This window comes from Myotis yumanensis, unplaced genomic scaffold, assembly GCF_028538775.1.
Source record: "Myotis yumanensis isolate MYYU_CA2020_CCGP unplaced genomic scaffold, mMyoYum1.0.hap1 SCAF_15, whole genome shotgun sequence".
Classification (NCBI taxonomy): Eukaryota; Metazoa; Chordata; class Mammalia; order Chiroptera; family Vespertilionidae; genus Myotis; species Myotis yumanensis.
In genome coordinates, this window is record NW_027223766.1 from 11,445,777 (window position 1) to 11,471,389 (window position 25,613).

The window sequence follows — 25,613 nt, forward strand, 5'->3', positions numbered from 1 at the left end:
TATTGGGGCATTGCAAAAATGCCTAGCATAGAAAGTTAGACCCCTTCTCAGTATACCATTCAGGGAAACCAACAAATGCTGCATCTTCATCTGACTTCTTGTGGATAATCTTTGTAGTTTATCTGATAACTTTTATAGTAACCATTTTTTTAAATTTTTTTTATTAGTTAAGGTATTACAAATGTGTCCTCATCCCCCCCATTAACCCCCAACCTCCCCCCCGCCCCACACACTCATGCTCCCATCCGAAAGCATAGTTTCTAAGTCGAAATTTTTTCAAAAACTCAGTTTTCTAATTCACTTTGCATATACAAATAAATCCAAGATATGTTTTGTGTTTTTTCACATGAGATTATTTTCTACCTCTGACTTTAATTTTCTGTAGTTAATCTTTTTAGAAAAGTCTTTGTAACCAGTGAAGCAAGTTGCAGATTTTCCAGGCTCAGTCTTAGACAGGGTAATGGTTATGATGCTAAGGAATTAGTGAGACAAAGCATTCTGTGGAGGCAATGCTGAAGTTTGCTTCATCCTCAACATTTAGCATTTTACATTTGCTAGTGGTGAATCCAGTGGAGAAAAAGAATAGTTGACCAAGTAAGATCTGATTTGCAAAAATATTTTTAGCCTGGAAACACAGGAGAATTAAAGGATGAAAAAAATCCTTTTGAAAATTTTGCACAACACACACCCCCCTATGTAAATAAGACTGTCACTCGGTGTTTGTCCACAGCTAGAACTCCAGATGAACCAGTGTAGTGTGCGATGACAGGAACAGCTGACTCATTAGCAGAGAGCAGAGAAAGGTAATTAACCCTGGGAAAAGTACAGCTGCCATGCGGGCTGTTCCTTTCTGTAGGATCTGATTAGAAATTAGTGTTAAACCACTGATTCTTTTTTTTTTTTTAAAGACTGTCATTGATAATTTTCACTTCCACTCTCAGGTGTGTCCCTAGAAAAAGGTTCTCAAATGTACTTATATACAATAGGGCTCAAATTTAAAAAGCATTTCCTGATAACAGTAGATACTTATTTTGCTTGTTGGGAGAGAATTCTTTCAAAGGAATATTTTGTTTGACTATTGAAGATTCATGTATACCCCAATCCATACATGAATAGTCAGTTTGTAAATTACTTGAAAGGATTGTTTTATATAGTCAGTAAGCTGTACCTAATTACCACTTAATTAAGTTTTTTCTTTTTTTTCATTTTTCCTCTGATGATGCTTCTCATCAGTAGCAATGGAAACTCTCCAGTTCAAATCCAATGGGTATGAGTGAAGGTAAGTGAAGACTATTTAAAACTAAAGTTTTCCCCCAAAGAAAAGTAATCCCTAACTTTCAATGCCCTTCACAAACTTGAGACATTAAGGAACTTGTGTTTAGGGGACAACCAAAAATCTTTGACTTTATGACTGTTTGTATCATCATGGTAATTTGAGTTACATTCTTACATTTTTGAGGAGTGTGTACATCTGTTCCTCTTAATTTATGACTTCACATGTCTCATATAAGGAGCATTAATACTTTAACACAGTCATTATTCACATATGTAGCTAAGGAATGTGGTAGACAGAATAATGCCTCCTCCTCCCCACAAAGGTCTGTGTCTTAATTCCTGAAACCTGTGAATAGGTTACCTCACCAGGCAGTGTGATTAAACTAAGAACATTGAGCTGGAGAGATTACCCTGGATTAGCCAGGTAGGCCCAACTAATCACACGGTTCTCAAGAAAAAGGCAGAAGAACGGGTCAGAGAGATGCCAACTTGAGAAGAACTCAATTCACCAATTGTGGCATTGAATATGGAGACAGGGAGCTATGAATCAAGGAATGCAGAGACCTCTAGCATCTAAAAATAGCTCTTAGAGTACCACCAGCAAGAAAGTAGGGACCTCAGTCCTAGAATAGAAAGAAACTGGAGGCTGCCAGCAGCCCAGATGAGCAAGGAAATGAATTCTCCCCTGTGGCCTCCACAAGAGCTGGAGCCCGACTTTAAAGTTCAGCCTGGTGAGACCGTGCCAGACTTTGGACTCCCACAGCTGTACAATAACATATTGGTGTTGTTTTAAGCCTTTATGTTTGTGAAGATGTATTACAACAGCAAAAGAAAACTCATATGGAAGAGTAAGAAGCCAGCCAATAGGTGGGATGTATTTTGCCATTGGCCATATACATTTGATGAAGAGTTCCCAGTGTTTGAGTGAAGAGGAGAAACATTGCTTGAGAGCCCAAGACTGGGAGTCTTTGGGAATTGGAAGGTTCACTTTGTAGATGCTCATGGTGATTGTCACCAACTCTGGGTTTTCTGTCTGCTGCTCTGCTCTACCGCTTCCCACACCAAAAATAATTCTCCACGTGACATTTGTGTGAACACAGTGCCTATCACCCAAAGTGCAAATGAGCACACGCTTTGTTGGAACATCTAGCCACCTGTGGGGACAGTGGGCAAGGCAGTGAGCTGACTCTGTTCCCTCTCTTCACATGGGAAATTGATAGTACCTTCCCCACAGGCAGGCCATTCGGACTAAGGAAAAAGTGCATGTAGATACTTACAAAATGCTTCTTGTTAAGAGTTTAGTCAAGATGAGCTATAGTTAGTTAGAAAATACGGTCATTTACTATTTTGAGCAAAATAATAGATTATTTTTGTCTTTCTCATGATTAGTGCGACTTTACCTCCAGTATAAATGTCATTAGTTCGAAATAAAATGTAAGTGCATAATAATCAGGACATTCTGACACAGTATGAGTAGGAAAAGTGAGATATAAAAACTGGGAACTGGGTATAGGTTGAGAGAGTTGGAGATCTTTTAGATAATTTTCTTGCCCAATTGGGAAAAAGAAGGCTATCTTTCGACTTTTCCTTTGGCTTTTATTCTCACAAAAGAACCAAATCAAATCATAAACTGTGCTTTTTATTTGAATTAAGTAATAGTAGGCATTAGGTAAAAGCTGACCATGAAGTGGTCATGCTTGCTCTTCTTTGCATTTGGGAGCTGACGTCTTCAACATAAGGGAAGACAAAAAGGCAAATTCTCTTTGGCTGGCATAGAAGTAAAACAGACTAAATCTATAGACTCCTAGAGGCTGTGTCCCTGGGATGTTTTCTATTGAAGTACAATTAATAAGATATCTCAGGCATCTGAGGAGGGTTATTTTTTGTTTGTTTCAATTCAATTCACCTACTCTGGTTCCAACATTATGTTGCAGTAAAAGGTCAACAGGTCATAGTCTCTCACTTCCATGAGCTTATACTGGGCACAGAGAAAAGTAAGTGGACATGAGTGGGTATAAAATCAGGCCCAGCATAATAATCAAGATGAAGGTGCCATCCCAACACTTTTGGGACTCGGAATTTCTGTGAAATACTGTCACTTGGACCACAACATGAGCGATAAATCACATTTCAGCAGATAGATTTTGCGGTTCTGACTCTGAAGGGGAAAGTTTCTTTGAAAGTGACAAATGAAATTGATAAGTTCTAAACATTTAATTGTAGACATTTCATTTTACCATCTACTCTCCTTTGACCCTTTTGTAACTCTCTGGCTTAATACATTGTGTAACGGAGCCAAGCACAGTGTTGACTCTTTGTATCTTTCCGATTGGTCTCGGGGGACATTTATTTATTTTAGTTAAAGTTCTCTGAATCTCTCTAGGGGGGGATTCTTCAGTAATCATCATTTTCTGGAAGCTTTTCCAGTCTGGTCTAAGCCTGCACTTCCATTTCTCCCTCTGCCTCTCTCAGTGGTCACACTTCCCACTTATTGGAACCATCAATTTGCTGGTCTGTACTCGTGAGGACAAGAGTTGAGGTTTATATATCTTTTAATGCCCACTGTCTAGCATAGAGAAACCTATGCTAGACAAATGTGTACTGAGCCAATAAGTAAATTTTTTTAGGAAAAAGGTACTTGCATTAAAATAATGCATATTAAGTTAAACACTGGAGTGAGATTAAAATGCTGCAAAAATCCAGTGCCCATTGCCCTCAACAACTGAGAATCATGTCATTTTCTTTGTAAATTTCAGTAGGTTCTCCCATTCCGCATTTCCTAGTCAGCTAATGAAGATAAATGACTTTATTATGATTATTTTTGATCTTAATGAAAAACAAACAGCTACTGTTGGGAAAAACAGCAGACTTGTTGAAAAAATATTCTAAAATACCTCATAAAACAGATAAAGGAAAATAGAAAGTATTTAAGATTATAAAGCATATTGTGTAACAATCTATACAACAAAATAGCTTAAAAAGAGAAATTTTTTTTACATAATAAAAAGCCTCATTTTTGAAGCAACAAGTGCTCTTTGAACTTTATTCAAAATGTTTTGACATTATACGCATGTGTAGTATAGATTTACTCAAAATAGCACATTTAATGGCAACAAAAGCCTGGAAGTTAAGTGCTTAGTTTAACAGAATAGTTTCCATAGTTACCATAAAGAACATAGGATAACTTTTATTTCTTTGGAAGCCAGGAAGGGGCATTAGGGAAAGAATTAAACAAACAGAACCAAGCAGGTTCATTATGAATATAGCTCCACACCTGGTTGGCTTTTTAGAAGAAGGAACTCTTGATATTACCGGAAATGAAAGTTTTTCTCCCACTGAAATCTATAGCAGCACCTTAAGAAATCTGAGCAGTCTTTCCTCTGGGCGTTTCAAGCTAGATTCTGAGCCAGAGGGAAAGCCAGTTTAATAAGATTATCTCCGTGAGATGCATTTTTGCTCAGTGTTTCGTTAACAAACCACATCAGAAACAAGTAGTAGAGATTGCTGCACAAACACAGCGGTGCCTTGCGCTCCATGGCGAACCAAGCAGCCTCAGCTGTGGCTTCATTGCTCTTGGTCAACATGGTGTTGAAAGTCCCTCAGGAGGGGAAATGGACATCCATGGCTGGTGAAGGTGTCTCCATGTGCCAGCTTGGTTGTTCCTCGGGGTGGTGTGGCGACACGCTCTCTGAGTGTTGGTGGAGGTCACTTTCAGCCTTGCTTCTCGCTGAGTCTAATCCAAGGAGTTCTTCCCAGTTGACGGTGGAGAAACAAAATGATGTGGTTTCCTGCACCTCACCTTCGCTCCCAGCCTTGAAGGCAGCGGTGATTAACAGGACTTTTACAAAGTTCCTATGTAGTGACAAGGACAGTTTCAATCTTCTGTCATTTTTTTGCATTAGCTATGATTATGCTTTTACCACAAAAATGCATTTGTTTTAAAGGTAACAATGCAGACTAGGAGAATAGCTTATGTTTCATCTATATTTATCAGCACTCACTGTACATTTGTGTCTTCATTACCAGGAAATATTAAGGGACATTGTGCCATCTATTCCTGTTTACAGTTTATTATGCAGAGATAGGAAACACTTAGCATGTAAAATGAATGTAGAAATTATTCCTGGATAGAAACACGGACATTTCCCACTCGTTGGCTCTTTCTCCTCCATCACCGGATCAGAGTGTAATTGTCAGTAATCAGGCCTGCTTGCTGCTGATAAAACCACTCTGAATGCTAGCAGCCTTCTTTGTGTGATGACTCAATTATTCCAGAAGTGCCTCATCAAATCTGCCCCATCAGCTGGGCTAATAAATAAGGAGAAGAAACTGGCCCCCCAAAGCAAATTATAAATCCATTTGCATTAACCATTTCACTGGTCCATGATCTAGGCAGAAATAAGCATGGCAGATTGTGCTAAGCTTATTTGAATATGTTTATAATGTTTACAGCATGCAACTTTTCCCCCCACAAGGTGTTAGAATTATCAGTCATGAATGGCATCTAAACGCAGTTATGTTAATTGCAGCAAGGCTTGAGGTATCTTTGAGGGCTGTTTTGTGACTTAAATCAGGTGAAAGTCAAATCCTCTTGCCCTGAGAAATACAGGTCTTGCACAAGTTATTGGTGTTGCTTCCGAGTTTAGGGAGAAGAGGCCTGTGTTCTCGTTTTACAGGTGCTGGAAGGACAAATACAAATACTCTAATGCCTGCTAGGACAAGAACAATTACTTCACAGACAGTGCTGCGGAACGGGAGTTGTTTTGATGCTCCCGTGCTCTGGTATGACTTCCGCAATTTGCAAAACAAAAATTGCGTTTTTCTGGGAGAGAGAGCAGAGTTGCCTTAGCACTCCTTGTGCTTAGAATTCCTTGAAAAAAGACTGCAGGGCAGAGAATTTCATAAACCTGGGCAAACCAGTAAAAACCGATGAAATCCACCCGTGGAAATTTTGTTCATGGATCAATTTTAGTTTTTGTTCTTTTCAGAGGACAAACTATACTGAATAACAAGAAGTTTTATTTACATTTGAACTTCAGTGGCCACTTGGGGAAGCCAAAAAATGTTCACAATGGATTGTGGAAAGCAACCTGATTGCTAATATCGAAGACTTAATCTGGTTGACTATGTAATGATTTAAAACCCAAACATCCTCCCTGAGAGTAAGGGGTACCACTGGCTCACCCTATAATGCCAGCAGTTCTCCTGCAGAGCAGTTCATGCTGTGGAAGCTCTTTTTCTGCTCCTGATGGGATCAGGGGCCTGATGATGGGCTGATGGTAAAAGGAAAGCTTGTGGCCCATCTCAGTATTCTCTCCTCCCCTCCCCTCCCCTCCCCCCTCCCCTCTCTTCCCCTCCCCTCCCCCTCCCTTCTCTTCCCCTTCCCTCCCCTCCCCCTTTCTCCCCTCTCCCTTCTCTTCCCCTCTCTCTCCTCTCCCCTCCCTCCTCCCCTCTCTCCTCCCCTCTCCCTCCTCCCTTCTCTTTCCTCCTCTCTCTCTTTCCTCCCCTCCTCTATCCTTTCTCCTCTCTCCTTTCTTTCCTTTTTGATTTCAGAGAGGAAGGGAGAGGGAGAGAGAGATGGAAACATCAATGATGAGAGAGAATCATTGACCGGCTGCCTCCTGCACGCCCCCTACTGGGGATTGAGCCCACAACCCCGGGCATGTGCCCTTGACTGGAATCGAACCCGGGACCCTCAGTCCGCAGGTCGATGCTCTATCCACTGAGCCAAACCAGCTAGGGCCACAATGTTTTTCTTTGCCTAAAGCAGCTTACATGAAACTCACCACCTCTCTTCATCTGCTCCAGCCAATGCAGCATATGCCGAATACCAACCTGGAGAGCTAAGTAGAACAACGTCATCTGTGAGGCATAAGCATAGAGTGGCAACAGGCTTACAGAATTTTTATGAATCAATTTCTAAATGTCTCTTGCTATAATGGGGGAAAAACACACAATTCTATAGCTCATTGATCAGAAACTCTGAAGTAAGGGGCTTACATGTTCATGGGAAATTTAATACAGCAAAATGGGAAATGGAAAACCAAAGAATTTGATTGTCTGGGCAAAGATATCATTAAAGTTTATACGAAGTTGAACTCTAACTTAAAATGTCATACTGATTAATATAAAAATAAACCTGGACACTTAGAGCTGCAAAGGACTTGCTTTGCCATTCACAAAAATAAACACATGAGAAGAACCCTTCTCCCGCCCTCCATCATTCCAAATAATCAACTATTGGTGGAGATGTTAAGGTTGGAAGAGTGATTAAGAGACTGAAACTATTAGAAGTTGTGGAGGCAGGGCCTCCGGAGGTAGCAATGCTACGGTAAACATGCTGGCATGCTTCTGCTTTTATTTTACTTCTTAAGACACTAATTCTGGCCGGGCGTGGTCTTCGGAGCTTGTATTAACTTTCCAAATTTCTGAGGGGACCCTGCTGTGCCTTTGCAACCGGACTGAAATAGACCAGCAAATCCCAGGAACGAGTGGGTGGTTGTGGTGAGCTCATCTTAGTTATGTTTCAGGGCTTCAAGTGCTACATGCATTTCACGTTACATTTATTTGTCTTCTCATCCAATCTTTTACTTTGAGTCTAGTTGGAGGATTTTTTAAAAATGCTGCAGTATTTTTTTTCCCTGTTTTTTTTTGTTTGTTTTTTTGTTTTTTTTGTTTTTTTGTTTTGTTTGGAAAGACAGGTAAATCTATGATTCTCTGCTTTAAGGATACAACTGGCATATACATCATCTCACTTTAGGTCATTCACTGCCTCCCAATCAAATATAATCTGATATGACTTTTTTTTCTTTTAGCAACACAGCAGATTCATTACATTGTATCATAGGTTTAAAAAGCTTTTTCAGAAGCAGGGACTCACCCAGGAAGCAGCTGTGAAGAACTGAGTCCCTAATTATTGGCATATAGTAAAGCCGACAAATGGAGTACTTTGTGATGACTCCATTAAACAAGGAAAGCCATGCCTTTGTTTTGTTAATCCTCCTGAGGATATTTTTTTCTATTAATTTTTAGAGCGAGTTGAAGGGAGGGAGGGAGGAAGAGACAGAGGGGTAGAGAGCGAAACATTGATGTGTGAGAGACTCATGGATTGGTTGCCTCCCGCACCCAACCCTGACCAGGGCCAGGGATCAAACCTGCAACTCAGGTACGTGCCCTTGACGGGGAGTCGAACCTGAGATCCTTCGGTTCATGGGGCAAGGCTCTAACCACTGAGAAACACTGCCCAGGGCTGAAGAGACATGCCTTAGTTAGAGTGCACACTTAAAGATTTTGTAGCCCATTAGATTACCAACACCTTAGTTGCCATGCAGTTTTATCTCTTACGATTGCTGTTTTATAAAAATACGAGCTTCAATGTGTAGCTAGAACTAACTCTGCTGCCGGGTGTGGGAGCTTGGTCAAGATCCCAAGTCTTGACCAGGTTAACTGCCTTCCAAAATGAGTATTTCCCATAAATATTTTAGTAAGACCTTAGGTGTTATAAAATGGTTTAAGATGAGCAAAGGAGATTAAAGTGTGGCAATTAATAAAAATGGGGCTTTAAAGGGATTGCCTTTAAAATATTATAATAACAGGGCCCAGGCAGGGGATGGAGGGAACTGATTTCAGCGGCATCAGCCGAGAGGGTGGGTGGCGTTAGTGATGATGGACACAGGGAATGAGGAGGCTCTGAAGGGCTTGCATTTTCTTATGTATTTTGTGTAGTTGGGCCTTCCGAGCCTGTGTGTGTCAGATCACGTTTCTAAAGTCGCATTTTGTCCCAGCCCTCTGCCCACTTCTCCAAGTCGATCTCAGCTGTGCAGCCTTAACTCTGGTCCCCGGGGAGGGCAGAGACGGCAGATGGGGTTAGGGCAGAGGCCTGGTGCATCTGACAGCAAACGGCCTTGGGTGGAAGCCGCAAGCATCAGGAAGCTGCTTTTCCCCTGGGAACCAACTAACCACTGAAGAAAGTTGAAAATGAGCCCTCTGAGAAACGCTATTAAAAGTAGTAAAAAAAAATGGCAATTGTGCAGATGATATGCTGCTGTGTGCTTATTCGGATGCTAATGACTTTGACATTAGGGAACTCGGAGGGTTTACAGCTACTCCCTTATGCGATTCCGTTCTTTATTGGCAATCTTTGAGAAAATAAATGGAAAATGTATTGCTAATAAATACCTAACACGATAGGGCATTAGACAGAAAGCCATTACTTTTAGGATTTAGAAGGAGCTTTGTGACTGTTTTCCAGGATCTTTTGTTTTAGGTTCGAGTCTGGCAGACAAAGGGGAATGGGCAGGTGGGAAGCTTCAGAACTCCTTCTGAACCGAGGGTGAAGCAGAATAAGCCAAACGCATTTGCAGAGAAGGTCTTTTTATGTATTTTTGGCTGCCATCGACCACAAACTAAGAATTCCCCAACTCCCATGCGACTTTTCAATTCTTTCCTCCTGGCAGTGGTCTACTCCAGCACTTGAGAGAGTTTCGTCCCTCCCCTCCCAGGAGCCACAGTTGCTGAGTGGAGTTGAAGAAGCATCTGCTTCATGTGTGGTCAAACCTTGCAAGTCACCGAGAAATCTATGGTTCAGGAGCCGGTCACTTCAATCCACTGCAAAGGGTAAAACACAGGACGAGGCGAGAGAAATCAGCGAGGAAGGTTGGTGGCGTATGTTTTACAATCCCAGAACTGCCAGAGAGAAAACATGTTAGGTCTGTGTGATATACGTGATGTTTGTATGAACAGCCCCTCTCACATGCTGAGTGCACTGCCCCGAATTTCAGAGTTTCCTCTCAAGGGCCACACGGTGTGGCTGCGCACAGATTCTGTTCTTATCCCTGAGACCAAGCAGAAGTGATACAGCTCCGTGCGTTCTGTCTGAACGCAAAGTAAACCAAAGGCAAGTTGCTTCCTGGAAAACAGGTTAACACAGTGGCAAGAAGAATTGGTCGCGTTTTAGGACAGCCTCGTCCAAGAAAGCCCTGAATACCAACAGGCTGCATTTCCATCTGTCTTCTGTGACTCGAGTGTGGCACATCCCAAAGCTTGCCTGAACGCTCTCTTTTGGTGGTTAGCAGTAAACTAACAGTGCTAACGGAGAGTCTTTCTTACCCACTTTCCCTGGTAAATTGAAGACATAATTTATATATAGTTTGGTAATAAAGACAAAAAAGGGACTTGGCTTACCTTGGAAAAAGTAAACATGTTTTTACACTGATATGTAGTATACATTTTTTATAGTATAGGCCAGTGGTTGGCAAACTGCGGCTCGCGAGCCACGTGCGGCTCTTTGGCCCCTTGAGTGTGGCTCTTTCTAAGCCTTAGGAGTACCCTAATTAAGTTAATAACAGTGTACCTACCTATATAGTTTAAGTTTAAAGAATTTGGTTTTCAAAAGAAATGTCAATCGTTGTACTGTTGATATTTGGCTCTGTTGACTAATGAGTTTCCGACCACTGGTCTAGTCCAACTGAATGATAAGTAAGTGTCAGCACATCATTCATTGTTCACTTCAGTGTTTATTACTGATCTATTGAACTTGCCCTGCCTGATAGACTTCCCTTCTTTCATCTTAATAGAATGAATTTTAGGATTTCTCACTGAAGCGGGCAGAGACATTGAGTCACGTGAACGAAGCAGGACAAACCAAGTTGGCATACAAGTTACCTGGAGAAACAGAGAGGTAAGGCAACATTTTTATGAAAAAGTATCATCTAGGGAAAGAAAGCGAATCCAATCAAAGCACGTATATAAAGGCTCTCCTGTATAGCAGTGCTTTATCTCTGTGAATTTGCTTTGAAAAAGTTTTTTTCTTAGTGCTGAATTTAGAAGTGTGATTTTTGTTAGAAACATGGTCACTTTGATATTTAAAAACATCAAGCAGGTGAAGAAGTCCTCTGAGCCTAAAAACCTTTTACATATTGATTGGGATGTGTTATTTGTCCACAGATTTGCCTTTAAAGAAAGGTTCAGTGTTAAAAAAAAGTTTTAAAAATTCAATGTAGATTCATTTTTATTAGAAAATTAGTACTTAAGGATTAAAAGTAAATAAGTGATATATTTTTAAATTATGTTTTCAACACTATATGATGTGTAGAGTTAATTCCTACAAACACTGAAAAGTAAGGAATTTGGTTGTCCTTGGGAGAAAAATCTATTTAAAATAATTTACCCATATATGAAGGAACTTGTTTGCTAGCATTTACCTATTTTGCAACACATGCATCTCAAAATATCAATAAGAAAAAAATCAAGGCCCTTTTAAGGTGTTACTAACTCTGAGTTCTTTTTAAATAGGGCCCACTAAAAAAATACACCAAAAAAAAAATGACTCCTAAAACATAAAGCCCGCAATTACCCCCTTATGTTACAAAGCTGTGACTCAGAGGCCACTACAGCAACTAATAGAAAACCTTGGCACACGTTGGCTACCTAAGGGAATAATAGAACTATTTGCTGGAGTCGTTTGGCAAAAGGACACAAACATATGGCTTTGGTTTATGTTCAGCCTTGCCAGTTGTGCAAAGTTGCAGGATGAAGTCTACAACAGCAGCGACGACTCAGAAACGAGAAGCGAGACTCAAAATAGATCAGCCTCCTTAGAATGCCCACCAGCTGGTCTCAGGTTTAAGGTTTCTTCAGTGCAGTGCATGTCCACGTGGTTCTAGAAAATCACCTTGTCTCTGGGAAATGTGCATGCACTTGGCCCTGGCGAAGAGCTATTCCCAGAGAACCGTGCTGAATCTGGGAGCAGACCAGACCTGCTCCTTCCTCTCAGTATGGTGTTTGTTGGGCATAAGAGGGGTTCGTGGAGACAAGGAGAGGTATCATACATGTGAAGGGTAGACATTATGCAATTCCTTGGCTTCCTACAGAGTCAGACAGCACAGTAAGAGACAGATAGGAACAGAGAGTTGAAATCAGGGTCAGTGTGCCCTAAACAAAAGATTCAGAAAATATTTATTTTATTTAGGATAAGGAATTCAGAAAAGATTTAAAAGATTATATATATGTGTTGTCACAAATGATATAAGAACCTTGTTTTATTAGGTTAGACTCTTGAATATTTATTTTCTGAATTGCTCTTCCTATTAATAAATGTATGAAAAAAAAAAAAACACCCAGAAAAGTAAGCAGAGGGTACAAACAGAGAAAAACATCCTTGAACATTCTGTCTTAGTGTTCCTCTTGGTAAGTCAACTATTCCTTTAGAATCACAACTTATTTCCTTCCATGTTGTCCTGTGTATCAGGGAAACAAACATCTTTTCCTGCCATTTTGGGCTGATCCAAAGCTGTGTTCAAACAAAACGGTGGCAGAATTATCCAAAGAAAGGGCACTCACTGTAGGGTTCCTTGTTCTTCAGCATTGCCAAGTTTCATTCCAAGGTACTGGCATCATCTAGTTGTTTCATTTTTTTTTTGGGGGGGGGTTAGTCTTTTCCGACTTCCTGAGTCTCTCTTTGTCATTGTTTTAAAAAAATTGATCCTTTTAAAGGAAGGTAAAAGGTTTAAGGGCTCCTCATTGAGAGGACCCTGGCACTTCCTCTCCCCATTGCAATGAGATCTCCTGGTCTGAAAGGACATCACATAGGTGAATGTGACACAATATACAAAACTACATCATCAGTTCAAATATATCAGGAGAGGAACACAATGCAATCTGGTTAAACATGGAAATGATTACAGGTTGAATGTACGTGAAGGACTTTTCAAATGTGAAGTAGCTTCCTGCATAAGACTATATATACCTAGACAGTATTATGATGAACTGTATAAGAATTTTGAGAAAGTGTCCTTAAAACCTTATGATCACCATGGCTTTTTATATTAAGACTAGAGGCCTGGTGCACAGATTCATGCACTGGTGGGGTCCTTTGGCCTGGCCTGTGGGGATCGGGCCGAAGCCGGCTCTCTGACATCCCCTGAGGGGTCCCGGATTGCGAGAGGGCGTAGGCCAGGCCAAGGGACCCCACATAGCAACCGGTTGAACAGTCGGACACTTAGCATATTAGGCTTTCATTATATAGGATTAAGAAACACAAGACTACTTATAAATGAGTAGTGAGGATGTCTGTGTCTAGAGTTCTGTTGAAGGAGACATAAAACTTAAACATGACCAAAAGATTTGTTTTATATAGTTTTTAAGAAGTAAGTAAAGCATGGGAAATATATGAAATAATTCTGTGATAACTGTAGGATTCCAGCTGGGGTCCTGGAAATATCCAGGGGAACACAATGTAAAGTATATGATTGTCTAACCACTAAGCTGTACACCTAAAACAAAAGCAACATAAAATTGAAAGAAAGTAAATAAATAAATTAGAGAAGCAGAAAATTAAAAAATATATATACTTGAATATTTTTTACCATTAGGTTAAAAAGGATTATAAGTGAAAAATAAAATCAAACTAAATCTACTCACATACCAGTAATTTACTTGTGTGAATAAAAGCAAAATTGAGTTTATGAATTATGTGTCCTGCTTCTTGAATCCCTCTATCCCACAAAATGGTAATTTCAGGGCTCCCTCATCAGCACAAAGGAAGGTACCAGATCTGGGCACTGGGGTGCTGTGGACAGATCAGGTGATTGTCCCCGATGTAAGCACTAAGCCAGTGATGGCGAACCTTTTGAGCTCGGCATGTCAGCATTTTGAAAAACCCTAAGTTAACTCTGGTGCTGTGTCACATGTAGAAATTTTTTGATATTTGCAACCACAGTAAAACAAAGATTTATATTTTGATATTTATTTTATATATTTAAATGCCATTTAACAAAGAAAAATCAACCAAAAAAATGAGTTCGCGTGTCATAGGTTCACCATCACTGCACTAAGCACTAGTGAGAAAAGATGCTCAAGTACCAGTAACTAGAAAATGACTGTGTGCACCTGTATATAGGTTTAGAAGTATATAAGGTTGTTAAATGAGAACTTTCCAAATTCAATTAAGTAGTTACATTTTATTTTGTGGTCACTTTTCTTCTTCATTGCCTATCTACTTATTTCCATCGTTTGATCTTGCATGTCCTTCCTCCAAGTTTTGCTTCTTTGCCTTCTTTATTTTATAATTTTTTCCCTCTTGTCATTTCTCCTTGCATTAACTCCTAGAGAACTGGGGAATAAAGTGTTCTTAAAGATTTATTCCTGCTTTATTATGAATCAGATACCAAGCAATGACCACTTTTTTCTCCTTTCTATATAAATATTATATTATATAATATTATATTATATATTAAACATATCCATGCTTATAAGTTAAATAAACTTTTTAAAAAGTAGTTTCAGATCAATAAAAATAAGTGGCCAAGCCAACCTTTAATATTATTACTCTATTGAGAAGTAGACTGTAAAGCCAGGAGGAATCATAGGAATCTCAGAAAATATCTTGTCTTGTTCCTCTATAAACAATGGAATGAAATAGATAAAGGCCCTAAAAAACTGAGAGAAGGACAGCTTTTTAGAAAATCACATTTCTGTTTTGAAAAGAGAAGTGACTCATTAAATTTTATAAAATTAATTGCAGACGTGCCAATACCATTCGGGACTGAAGTAGTAAAAATGATCAAGTCTCCTTTGCCAATGAAAAACAACAATGTTCCCAATGGGAAAAGTCGTTTTAAGGTTGTGGGACATGTTATTTAGGTCAGTGTCCTGATTCATACCATAATCACGTATCTCTTCTATAAATCTGAGAGGATTTGGAAGATGATGATCCTTACCTCACCCACCCAGGTCTCAACACATACACCGAGGTACAAGTCTCTTTCTGCCTTTCACCAACCATTACCTGAATGAGGTACCCACTGAATAAGAGGTTTGATTTTACAAAAATTAAGGCTATTCATTGGCAATTTATTAAAGTTCCTGATAATAATTCAAATGAAGAACACTTACAAATTTTTACTCCTGTATTCAAGATTTTATTTTTTTAAAATATGTCTTTATTTATTGGTGGACTTTTATTGGTGGACTTTTTTTTTTCTCATATTCAAGATTTTAGAGAACAAAGACTTATTTTCAAACTAGAGGCCCGGTGCATGACATTCGTGCACTGGGAGGGGGTGGTCCCTCAGCTCAGTCTGTGCCCTCTCGCAGTCCAGGACCCCTCGGGGGCCCCTAGAGCTGCTGCAGAGGCGAGAGAGGCCCCTACCACCGCCGCTGCACTCACCAGCCGTGAGCCCGGCTTCTGGCTGAGCGGCGCTCCCCCTGTGGGAGAGCACTGACCACCAGGGGCAGCTCCTGCATTGAGCATCTGACCCCTGGTGGTCAGTGCTCATCATAGCGACTGGTTGTTCCGCTATTCGGTTGATTTGCATATTAGCTTTTATTGTGTAGGATTGAGATGTATGAGGAGAGCGAGCCATCTCATAAATGGTAGAAACTTCCACCCCCAGCCCCAAAGGAAAAGCACATGTGCTTTAGGGTTCTGATATTTTTACTCCCTGACAAACTATAAGACAAGACTGGACACTGATTTTCATACTTTTATTATTCTTCAGGTGTGAGGGAGAGAAAGAAGGTGAAATAGATAGGTTGTATATTATGGCCTTGGTCCACTTTGTTCCTACAACTTGGCCCACCGGTTAAATCTGAAAATGTAGTTGTGTCAATGAGTATTCGTTTTTACAATATTTATATAGGACATACATGCTACACCAACAAGAGGACAGTAGCTCCACAACATGCAATTTATAAACCTGCATTCTAAGCCCAGTCAAGCAGAGGGCCATGCGTATTTACACATCCCTTCCAACGACCTTCAGGGGGAGGTGGCTGCGTGGGTTGATGAAAGAACAGTTAGGTCCTTGGATAGCCAAATTGCAAATGGAAGTAGTCTTGCACTGGCTGGTGTGGTCAGTGTGGTTCAGTGGTTAGAGCATCAGCATGCACACCGGAGGGTCATGGGTTTGATTCTTGGTCAAGGGCACATACCTGGGTTGTAGGATCATTCCCTGTCCCTGGTTGGGGTGTATGTAGGAGGCAACAAATAGATGTCTCTCTCTCCCCTCTCCTCTCTGCCCTGCTCCCCCCTCCCTTCCACTCTCTCTAAATATCAATGGGAAAAATATCCTCGCTCCTCAGGTGAGGATTAAAAATAAATAAACAAACACATAGATAGATAGATAGATAGATAGATAGATAGATAGAACTAGTCTTAAAGCTGTTATAAAGAAGGTTACATTTAAGTAGGTTTCGGAAACTTTTTAATTTGTGTCCACTGGTACTCTTTGCTGTCTATCGCTTCATTTTGGGAAAGAAACTCATGGAGTTCAACCTTCACTTGCCTTTTGGGGAAAATTTTCCAGTGGCTGGGGAGAGCTAATACCACCTGTGTGGCAGAATAGCATTAGACCTGAGTTGAGTAGCTTCTTCAGAAGGAGTGGATGGTTTTCATCATTTTAACCCCCATGCTACCATTCTCTCTTAATCTAGTTATTCACTTAGCACATGGAGGGGAGTTTGCATGAGTTGAGCCACTTTATATGCAACAGAGATACTCACAGCGGAGGAGGATTTTACAACACAGTGCTCACCATCCTGAGTAAACCAAGCCATTGTAATCCCAGCCAGTGTCACATCTGTCATAAATCCATGTGTTTTTAAGAGGGGGGAAAATCTACAGAAAAAAACCCCACCTTTGTTTTATTGTTGTTTTGTCTTATTATGTAATCTAAAATATTCATAACAATGAACCATTTTATTTAGAAGAAAGCAACTGCTGTTCAGCAAAAGCAGTGTGCACTTCTTGTTTGCTAATTTAAAAAAGCAGTTCAATGATCGGTGTGGTGTTTATTATGAAATGATGACAAAAGAGTGCTGGTGGTTTTAATAGTTTTAGCTGACGAGAGCTGCTGTTAATTTTGTCTGTAGTGTTGCAGGTGAAAAAATGCACAATGGATAAATAGTCTATATTGGTTTAACTGAACATAATATATAGTGTGTTCTGGAGTTGTTTGTCTCAATAGACTATAGTAATCAAAAGTAATGAACCTATTATGTGCAGGACCTTGGAGAGCGTCAAATGGCAGTAAAAGTGTGGCACATAAAAGGTTTATTAAAGGAAATTAAAGTCCATCATTGCCACACCTGCTCCCCTATTATAAGTCTATGGCAGGTCAGTGCCTTCAATCACAACTCAGCCTCGGAGAGCGGAGATGTGTCTCCCATTACCATCGCAGTCACAGGCTTCCACGCTCGTGTCAGGATTTAGGGGTGGGAGCCACACACTGCACCTTCTGCCTGTGTCTGACTTTCAACCATCAAAGCAACTTCTTTCTGTTTAAGAAACCCTCCTGACAACTTGTAAAAGTGAATTAAGCTAAGAAATTATTAGGGGAGTCTACGGAAATGGATGAATGGACCCAGGCCAGAATCTATCTCCATGTGGACAAAAACAATAGGTTTCTAGAATTTTTGCATCCCTTTGAGAATGCATTTGATTATATTTAAAATATTTAGGGGTGGTGTTTTAGGATATTTACTGCCACACCCAACACTCAAATTTCACCTTCCTTATAGACTGGGATGATTATAACCAGTGTTTATTCTGGAATTCTTAAAGTAAATGTATGCCATTTTTGCTAACCAACATTTCCAATGGTATTTTGAAATAGGGACATTTCAAGGGGTTGCCTCCATGTTGCTTTTTTACATGGGGAATCATTTTTTTTCTGACTTGGCAAGTGGTATGTATCAGAAAAGGTCTAGAAATGCAAAGGAATCAAGTTTTAGGAAATTAGTCTGAAACCTTTCAGTTTGGCATTTGAGGTTTTGTCTCCTTTGCAACCGCTGTTCATCAGACCCTCCTTTTTCTTTCTTTCTGTCCTTGTAATGCCAACAGTGTTTGAATCACTAGCAAACACTTACGGACAAGGACATCTGCCCTCTTGTCACTGTTTCCTGTGGCCCCAGCATCTATAGAGGTATTTCCAAAACGCAGGGGGTGCGAGGGCAGTCACAGTTCTCTCCCTGCAGAGTCAGAATGCTATTCAAGAACATGGAAGTCTACTCTGGTTTTCATCACGACCTTAAGAACTTCTAGTGACATGTTTTCACATTTTGGTCACTGTCAAAGGAATGACCTCAGGACTTGTGCTCCTGTTACAGATGGATGCAGAGGCTGAAGATAAAACGCTGCGTACCCGCTCTAAAGGAACGAAGGGTGAGTTGGAAGCAGGTTCCGGGACACCGTGCCCACCACACCATGAAATATGGGTGTTCTGGTGCCCAGTACCTGCCGTGCAGAATGATGACAACATCCTCAGGACTTCTTTTCTCCTTCTCCTTCTCCTTCTCCTTCTCCTTCTCCTTCTCCTTCTCCTTCTCCTTCACCTTCTCGTTCTCCTTCTCCTTCTCCTTCTCCTTCTCCTTCTCCTTCTCCTTCTCCTTCTCCTTCTCCTTCTCCTTCTCCTTCTCCTTCTCCTTCTCCTCCTCTTCGTCCTCCTCCCCCTCCTCCTCCTCGTCCTCCTCCTCCTCGTCCTCCTCCTCCTCCTTCTCCTCCTCGTCCTCCTCGTCCTCCTCCTCGTCGTCCTCCTCCTCCTCGTCGTCCTCCTCCTCCTCGTCGTCCTCCTCCTCGTCCTCCTCCTCCTCGTCCTCCTCCTCCTCATCCTTGTCCTCCTCGTCCTCCTCCTCGTCCTCCTCCTCCTCGTCCTCCTCGTCCTCCTCCTCCTCCTCCTTCTTCTCCTTCTCCTCCTTCTCCTCCTCCTTCTCCTACTTTTTTTTGGTAGATCAAACTAGAACATTGGGTCATGGTATTGAGAGGCAGAATATTCCGAACCAGGAGTTGAAGGACTCAGAAGAGCCCAAATGATATAGGATGCTAATTTTTATGAAGTGCAATCATGAGTAGACTCGAACATCTTACAAAACAACATCAGGGTCAGCGAGGGAAGAATGCTTCATGGAGACCTTCACATTATTGATGTGACCTTTAATGGCCGAGGGAAAAGACCAAATTGCTCGTTTATTGCCAAAACGGGTTTTGATTTTTATGTTATCTGGCTTCGTGGCTCCCAATCTAAACTTAGTTCCAGTAAAATGATGATGTTTATTTTTTGACTGTCCCTGCTGGGAATTTCCGGCAGCTCCGCAAAGAAATGTGTGAGAGGTTTAATGTAATGGTTCTCCCTCCCTTTTTGTAACCAACAGATGGTAACGTAACATTGAAATAGAAACAGGCCCTTGATGATATCAACATCTGGAAAACAGGATTGACGTGCAATAATACACCTTAAGGAAAATAACTTTTATTATAATTAGCTATATTTTTGGGGACCCTTAATTTTAAATGGACAACTGCAGGTTCACCATGGTGTCTGAAAACACTCTGGGTAGCCATTCCCCACCCTGTCCTCTCACGGTCGGCCTTGCTGAGAAGGGCTGAGTCAGGTAGCAATGGGAAGATATTTTGGAAGCATTTTGGGATTCATCATTGAAAGTGGCTAATCCAATGGGAGGCTTTTGTTAGCTATGCTTACATATGTAGTCAAGGTCAGTAATTCCTGTTTGAGTAAAGTTCAGATTCCAAAATTTTAAATAAATTCCAGGATGATTTTTTTAGTTAAAATGTAATTATGTTTATTATTAGCCATGGTAACCAAAATACAGAATATGCTATATGAGATATAGGGCTTTACCTAAACAGAAATTTGACACTGTATTATTTTCCAGTTTTAGCTTTACGTTACCTTTAAAGTAATTGCATCATGTAGCCTAATATTTAGAATGCAGTATTTCTAAACATTAAGTTTTTATGAAGTGCAATCATGAGTAGACTTGAACATCCCATAAAATGTAAATTTAAGAAAAAGAGTTTGCATCATTATTTAGTATAAGCTCAGGTCTGTCATAAATATCAGAGTCCTAGGGACTGTATTTGGATTATTTGAATCTCTTGCTTAGACTCCTAAAAGCACACTACTCTAGCATACTTGGAAATTGAGGCTGTTTTAATTTGCTGTTTTTTTTTTTTACTTCAAATTCCTTTGGCACATACATATACATTCTTAAATAGAGCCAAAATGTTCTTCGAGAAATGAGACAACTGTTTCTCGTGCAGCATGAGTAATCTTTCAAGCCACCTGTTGTCTCTCTCAATATGCTGCTTATCCTTGTGTAGGCAGGTATTTATAAACATGGACTTCTTTAGTTCCCATCATCCCAGTAAGAAAAATCAAAGTTCTTTTTTTCTATAAATTGCTTATTTTGAAAGATGTTGATATTTAATATGGCTGATGCTTATCCTCCTCTCTCTAAGGATAAAATGTATAAGACAAATCTTGGAACATATTCTTTAGTAAATATTTTGTCAGTTTTATTTATATACTTGTTTAATGTGAATTAAAATGTAAATAGGGGTGTGGTGGGGTTTTTTTTGGAAAAATTCTCCATAAACAATAAAATGGGTTAAATTGATTTAAAAAAGAATTCAAGTCCTTCATGCTTCTGTGATTTTTGAATGTATCTCTAAAGACAAGTATTCAGAAAGTCCAACCCATGACATCAAGTTCCCAGGGTCACCCTAGGCACTAAACCTAGAGTCATCTGTTCTGGGCCATATTCATTTGTCCTCTTGTCTCCAAGGAACCAGAACCAGAAAAGATCAACCCACCAGTGGGAACTTAAGTGGGGTCTATACTAACCATTATTGATCATTATGTCTAGGTAGGTGAATAATTTCAGTTGTACAGTTCTTGAAATTAGTAACTGATTTTTTTTTCAACAGTGCCAATGAATTCTCTAATCCAGGAGCTCAGGTAAGGTTTGTCCTACATTACTTTTTCTAATATTGATTTGCTTTAATTATTAGAATGTTTTGTATTCAGAATCCCTGTTTTAGTATGGGGAATAAGCCAACAGGGTTATTTCACGTAGCCTCTGTCTATATGCCAAAGAAGGGAAAAACTATTGATAATTAACCTAAAACAATTCAAACTACTCTTGTGATAACTAAACCCACAGCATTTTGCTGTAATGTGAGTAATTTTCCACTTTTCTCCGTAGAGTGTGTGCTGCCTCTGTGTACACACCTCACATGTGGTTTGTTTGTGCACTGATGGTAAGTGAAGAACTTGATTAATGGATAACCCAAGTCCTAAATTCTCTACTCTTTTTTTTTTTAATACTCAGACAATTCTATCAGGTAACCACGTGACTTTTTCTAATGTGACTGATAGCTATTGGGGTGGGTCCAAGCATTTCCACCTTGTATATTGTAAATGCACCTCAGGTAATATTCTGAAAAGTCCACCTTAATAGGTTTTGCAGAATAAACTCCAATTAGATTTTTTTTAAACAGTATTATTGTGAAGTATGGTGTGGTTTTTAAAAAGTATTTATTTATTTATTTTAAATATATTTTTTACTGATTTCAGAGAGCAAGGGAGAGGGAGAGAGATAGAAACGTCAATGATGAGAGAGAATCATTGATCGGCTGCCTTCTGCAGGCCCCCTACTGGGGATTGAGCCCACAACCTGGGCAGGTGCCCTGATTGGGAATGGAACCGTGACCTCCTGGTTCATAGGTTGATGCTCAACCACTGAGCCTCACCGGCCAGGCTAGTGTGGTTTTTTAAAGTACATATTTGAAAATAAATACATACTGCCAGTACGTTTTCTGTACTGGTGATATTTTGTAGTGGAATTGTGTCAGGAACAAGATTAGAACCTTGTCTCTGCTCTAGGTTTACTGTTGCAATCCCAGAAAGCCCCAAACCCGCCAACTAACCCACTTTTGTGAAAACAACAGTGGTCTGTATGTGTTCCTCAGGGAAATGTTTGGAAACTGAAGGATATGTAACAGTGTCGGACCCACATTGTGCACTGTCATCTGTGCATTGACAGTTCACATAGTTCTTTTCCCAGTAAACTGTGCTGTGTGGTTTCCCGAAGCCAGGGCTGAGTTACTTCTGTGTCCCAGGATTCATTCTGTCAGTTTTGGTTCACCCATTTAATGGGACACTAATCTACAAGCCCTTAGCTGTGGAAATATTTTAGTCGGGAATCCATGGCCCTGCCTCCATTATCAATGTTATCACTGAGGGTTTTACATGATAAACTACTTTTTATCAGAGCAAAACATATAGTATACCCCACATTGAGGCAGAATGAAAAGGTTGAATTTTCTGGCTCACTTAAATGCTTGCTTTTAAAATCCGTTCTCATTTAAAAGTCCTGTCTGTTTGGAGACTATGTTCCCTGTAGAATGATCAAAAGACGGTGACGTGATCAAAGGCTCAAAGTGGGTGAGATGTTTGCCATCACTGGGAACGGTTTCCTAATGGTCTGCCACAGAAACTGGGTGCCCACGAGCCCACGGTGTGCTCGCCTGTGGAAGTGGTTGTGTTTTCAGGCAGAGTCTTTTTTAGAGACTCCAACTATTCGGAGGGGAGGGGAGAGGCCTTTTGAGTGACGTGTCTTGTATGATAGCATGAAAAAGAAAAGAGGATATTGAACAGATGAGTGTGTGCTTTGGCCAAGGAGAAATATGTAATTCATAGAGAAAAAGGAAGGCATTCACAGAGAGAAGCAACTTTGTGGGGGAAAACATGTTTAATAGAACTTTCTGGAGAAATAAGAATTACTATTTAAGTTACTTTATTAGCATTTATTATAATAATAGGACTAATATTTATTGTGATCTTATTGTATGCCAGACATTCTTGAGCATTGTTTGTCATTTAATCCTCGCAACAACATTATAAGGAAAAAAATGATGAGAGTTCCAATTTTCAGATGAAAAAGTGAAACTAAATAGCTTATGTAAACAGCCCAAGATTTCATTCACCACTAGTTGTAACCCAGACTTCTGACTCAGAGACCAGCTTCTCAACTCCAAGCCATGCTTTCTGTCCTACACAATTAACAGTACCTGCCTAGAATATAAATAAAAAAAGAAATGGTTCAGCTGGATTTTGAAATTCTATGCTTTAACCCTTATGGTGTGTCTCTCAAAGCTTAATTTTCTGAAATTCAAACAAAGAATATCTTTTAATTAAAAATAATAAAACAATAAAGTAATAAATTGTTCTAATTCCCTAAAAATTATTTTTATCAGATATTTAATTTTACCTGATTTGTCATTAGCCCAACTCAGAAAGCTGGTGATAATTGCTGATAACATTTAGAAACCAACTTAATTCACCTATTTTTCTTGAATAAGAACCTGTTTGTAAAAATTACTGATTACTGTTAATTTCATAATTGCTTGTTTTCAACAGAATGATCATGCCTGGACTGAGAAGGTCCCAAGTTGCTGCTGAAATAGTTTAAATTGACCCTAGATATAGACCCTAATGATCATTCTATGTAAATTCTTGAAAAAAAGTTCTAATTTACTTGCTAGGTTATATTTTTAGTGTCTTTTTAATTCTGTACAAGTTCATTGGCTACACTTGCTCCTCCAATTTTTTCCTCAGGTTTCTGGTGATCTAGAATCCAGAATTTGTTTTGCATCTGAAATTTGAGCATCTTAGGCAATATAGCATATTTTCCTCAGTATGAGAGTTAAGGCTATTTTGTAGGGAATATTGGCAACTTTATTTAGTTTTCCATTTTAGAATGCATTGAGCATGTTATTGCTTCTAGAGATACCACTTACAAAAATACTAAGCAAAAGAAGCTAATTTAAATACACTATATTATTCATGACGCTAATAAAAATTGATACTGACATTCTCATCTCCGTATTATCCTCTATGTCAGCTACTATCATCACCATTAAAAAAGCAATTTATAACCACAGGCCCACCTTTAATCAGATTTATTATTAGCATTTCCCAGTCTTTCCTCTAACACAATTCAGGCTACAGGTGGTGTTTGGAAGGCTCTCTTGGCACCTTTCTAAATCATGACCTCTGTCTCATCTTTGCTCTTTTCGTTTGTTACTATTACCCTTAATCTGATCCTCATGTGATTGCACCTACTAATATTGGTAATTGTCTCATGCATTAGAAAAATGCTTTTATACCAGTCCAGCCCCTTTGCTCTAATTAGAAAATATATTCCAGTTTCTGAATGGCTTTCCTATGCTTCTGCTGCAGCGGGTACGGAAAGGCATGGGACAGACCACCCAATTCTGCCTCTGGTTCAGTCACGTAGTCAAAAACCGCGTAGAAAGCACTAAACTGCCCTGAACTTGGCTCATGAGTTAAATGTGGATAATATCATTTGTCCTGACTATCCCGTGAGCTTTTATGGATCCAATTAGACACAGTGCATATTATTTCAACAATTCACTCAATAGGCACATATTGCAGGCCCACTCGATAGCAAATTCGATGCTAAATGCTATAAAAGGCTATGTAATACTATAAATATATGATAGCATTATAGTTAATGGAATGTACTTATTAAAGAACAAACTCTTTTTATTTATTTTCATTCTTGTCAAAAGCCTCCCTAGGACATTTTAAGACACTTTCTTACCCTAGTAAATATAGTACAATAAACAAAACGATCTTTCTGGAACGATTGTCATCTTATGCCTCAAAGTTTCACTCCCTGTATATTCCCTTTGTTTTAAATTATGTCTTCATTTCAGAAAAAAATACTATGAGGCTTATGAGTAAATATTCAGAGTGTCATTTCTCAGAAAGGAATCAGAACAAGAAAATATGCTTTATTTACTTTACCTTTTTTTTCTGTGATCAAATACTATCACAAGGATATTAACCAATGAGTTATAGGAGTCTGAGGCACTAATATTTCTAGAAATCAGACATTTTCTAACACTGACAAAATGCCACCACTGCAGGTTTCACATGAAAATTTACTTCACTGTGGCATTCAGGTTTGCAGAGCTCACTCATAGAGATAATTTTTTTTCACCCATCTAGCTTTTATTTTTTGTAACATAAATCTTTTTGTTGTTGTTGTTGTTGTTTTTTTTTAAATTAAATCTTTATTGTTCAGATTACATTTGTTCCTCTCCCCCCCGCGCCCCCCCGCATAACTCCCCTCCTTCCAGTTCCCGCCCCACCCTCCGCCCTCACTCCCCACCCACTGTCCTCATCCATAGGTGCATGATTTTTGTCCAGTCTCTTCCCGCATCTCCCATTCCCCTTTCCCCCCCAAGAATAGTCAGTCCATTCCCTTTCTATGTCCCTGATTCATTATAATCACCAGTTCATTCTGTACATCAGATTCTTTATTCACTTGATTCTTAGATTCACTTGTTGATAGATGCATGTTTGTTGTTCACAATTTGTATCTTTACCTTTTTCTTCTTCCTCTTCTTAAAGGATACCGTTCAGCATTTCGTATAATATTGGTTTAGTTGTGATGAACTCCTTTAGCTTTTCCTTATCTGTGAAGCTCTTTATCTGACCTTCAATTCTGAA

The 25,613-nt window shown here is 39.6% G+C and overlaps 1 protein-coding gene across 4 annotated transcripts in view; it reads left to right on the plus strand.

The window, feature by feature from the left end:
- Positions 1-10,877: 10,877 nt before the first annotated feature.
- Positions 10,878-25,613, plus strand: part of ST18 (ST18 C2H2C-type zinc finger transcription factor) — a 91,484-nt gene continuing 76,748 nt past the window's right edge. For all 4 annotated transcript variants that reach the window (XM_070392182.1, XM_070392183.1, XM_070392184.1 and 1 more), the window contains exons 1-3: positions 10,878-10,954; positions 18,382-18,436; positions 20,999-21,029. In XM_070392182.1, coding sequence (XP_070248283.1) covers positions 18,382-18,436; positions 20,999-21,029 — 86 coding nt within the window. In that variant the 5' untranslated portion in view covers positions 10,878-10,954. The remainder of the gene's footprint in view (positions 10,955-18,381; positions 18,437-20,998; positions 21,030-25,613) is intronic.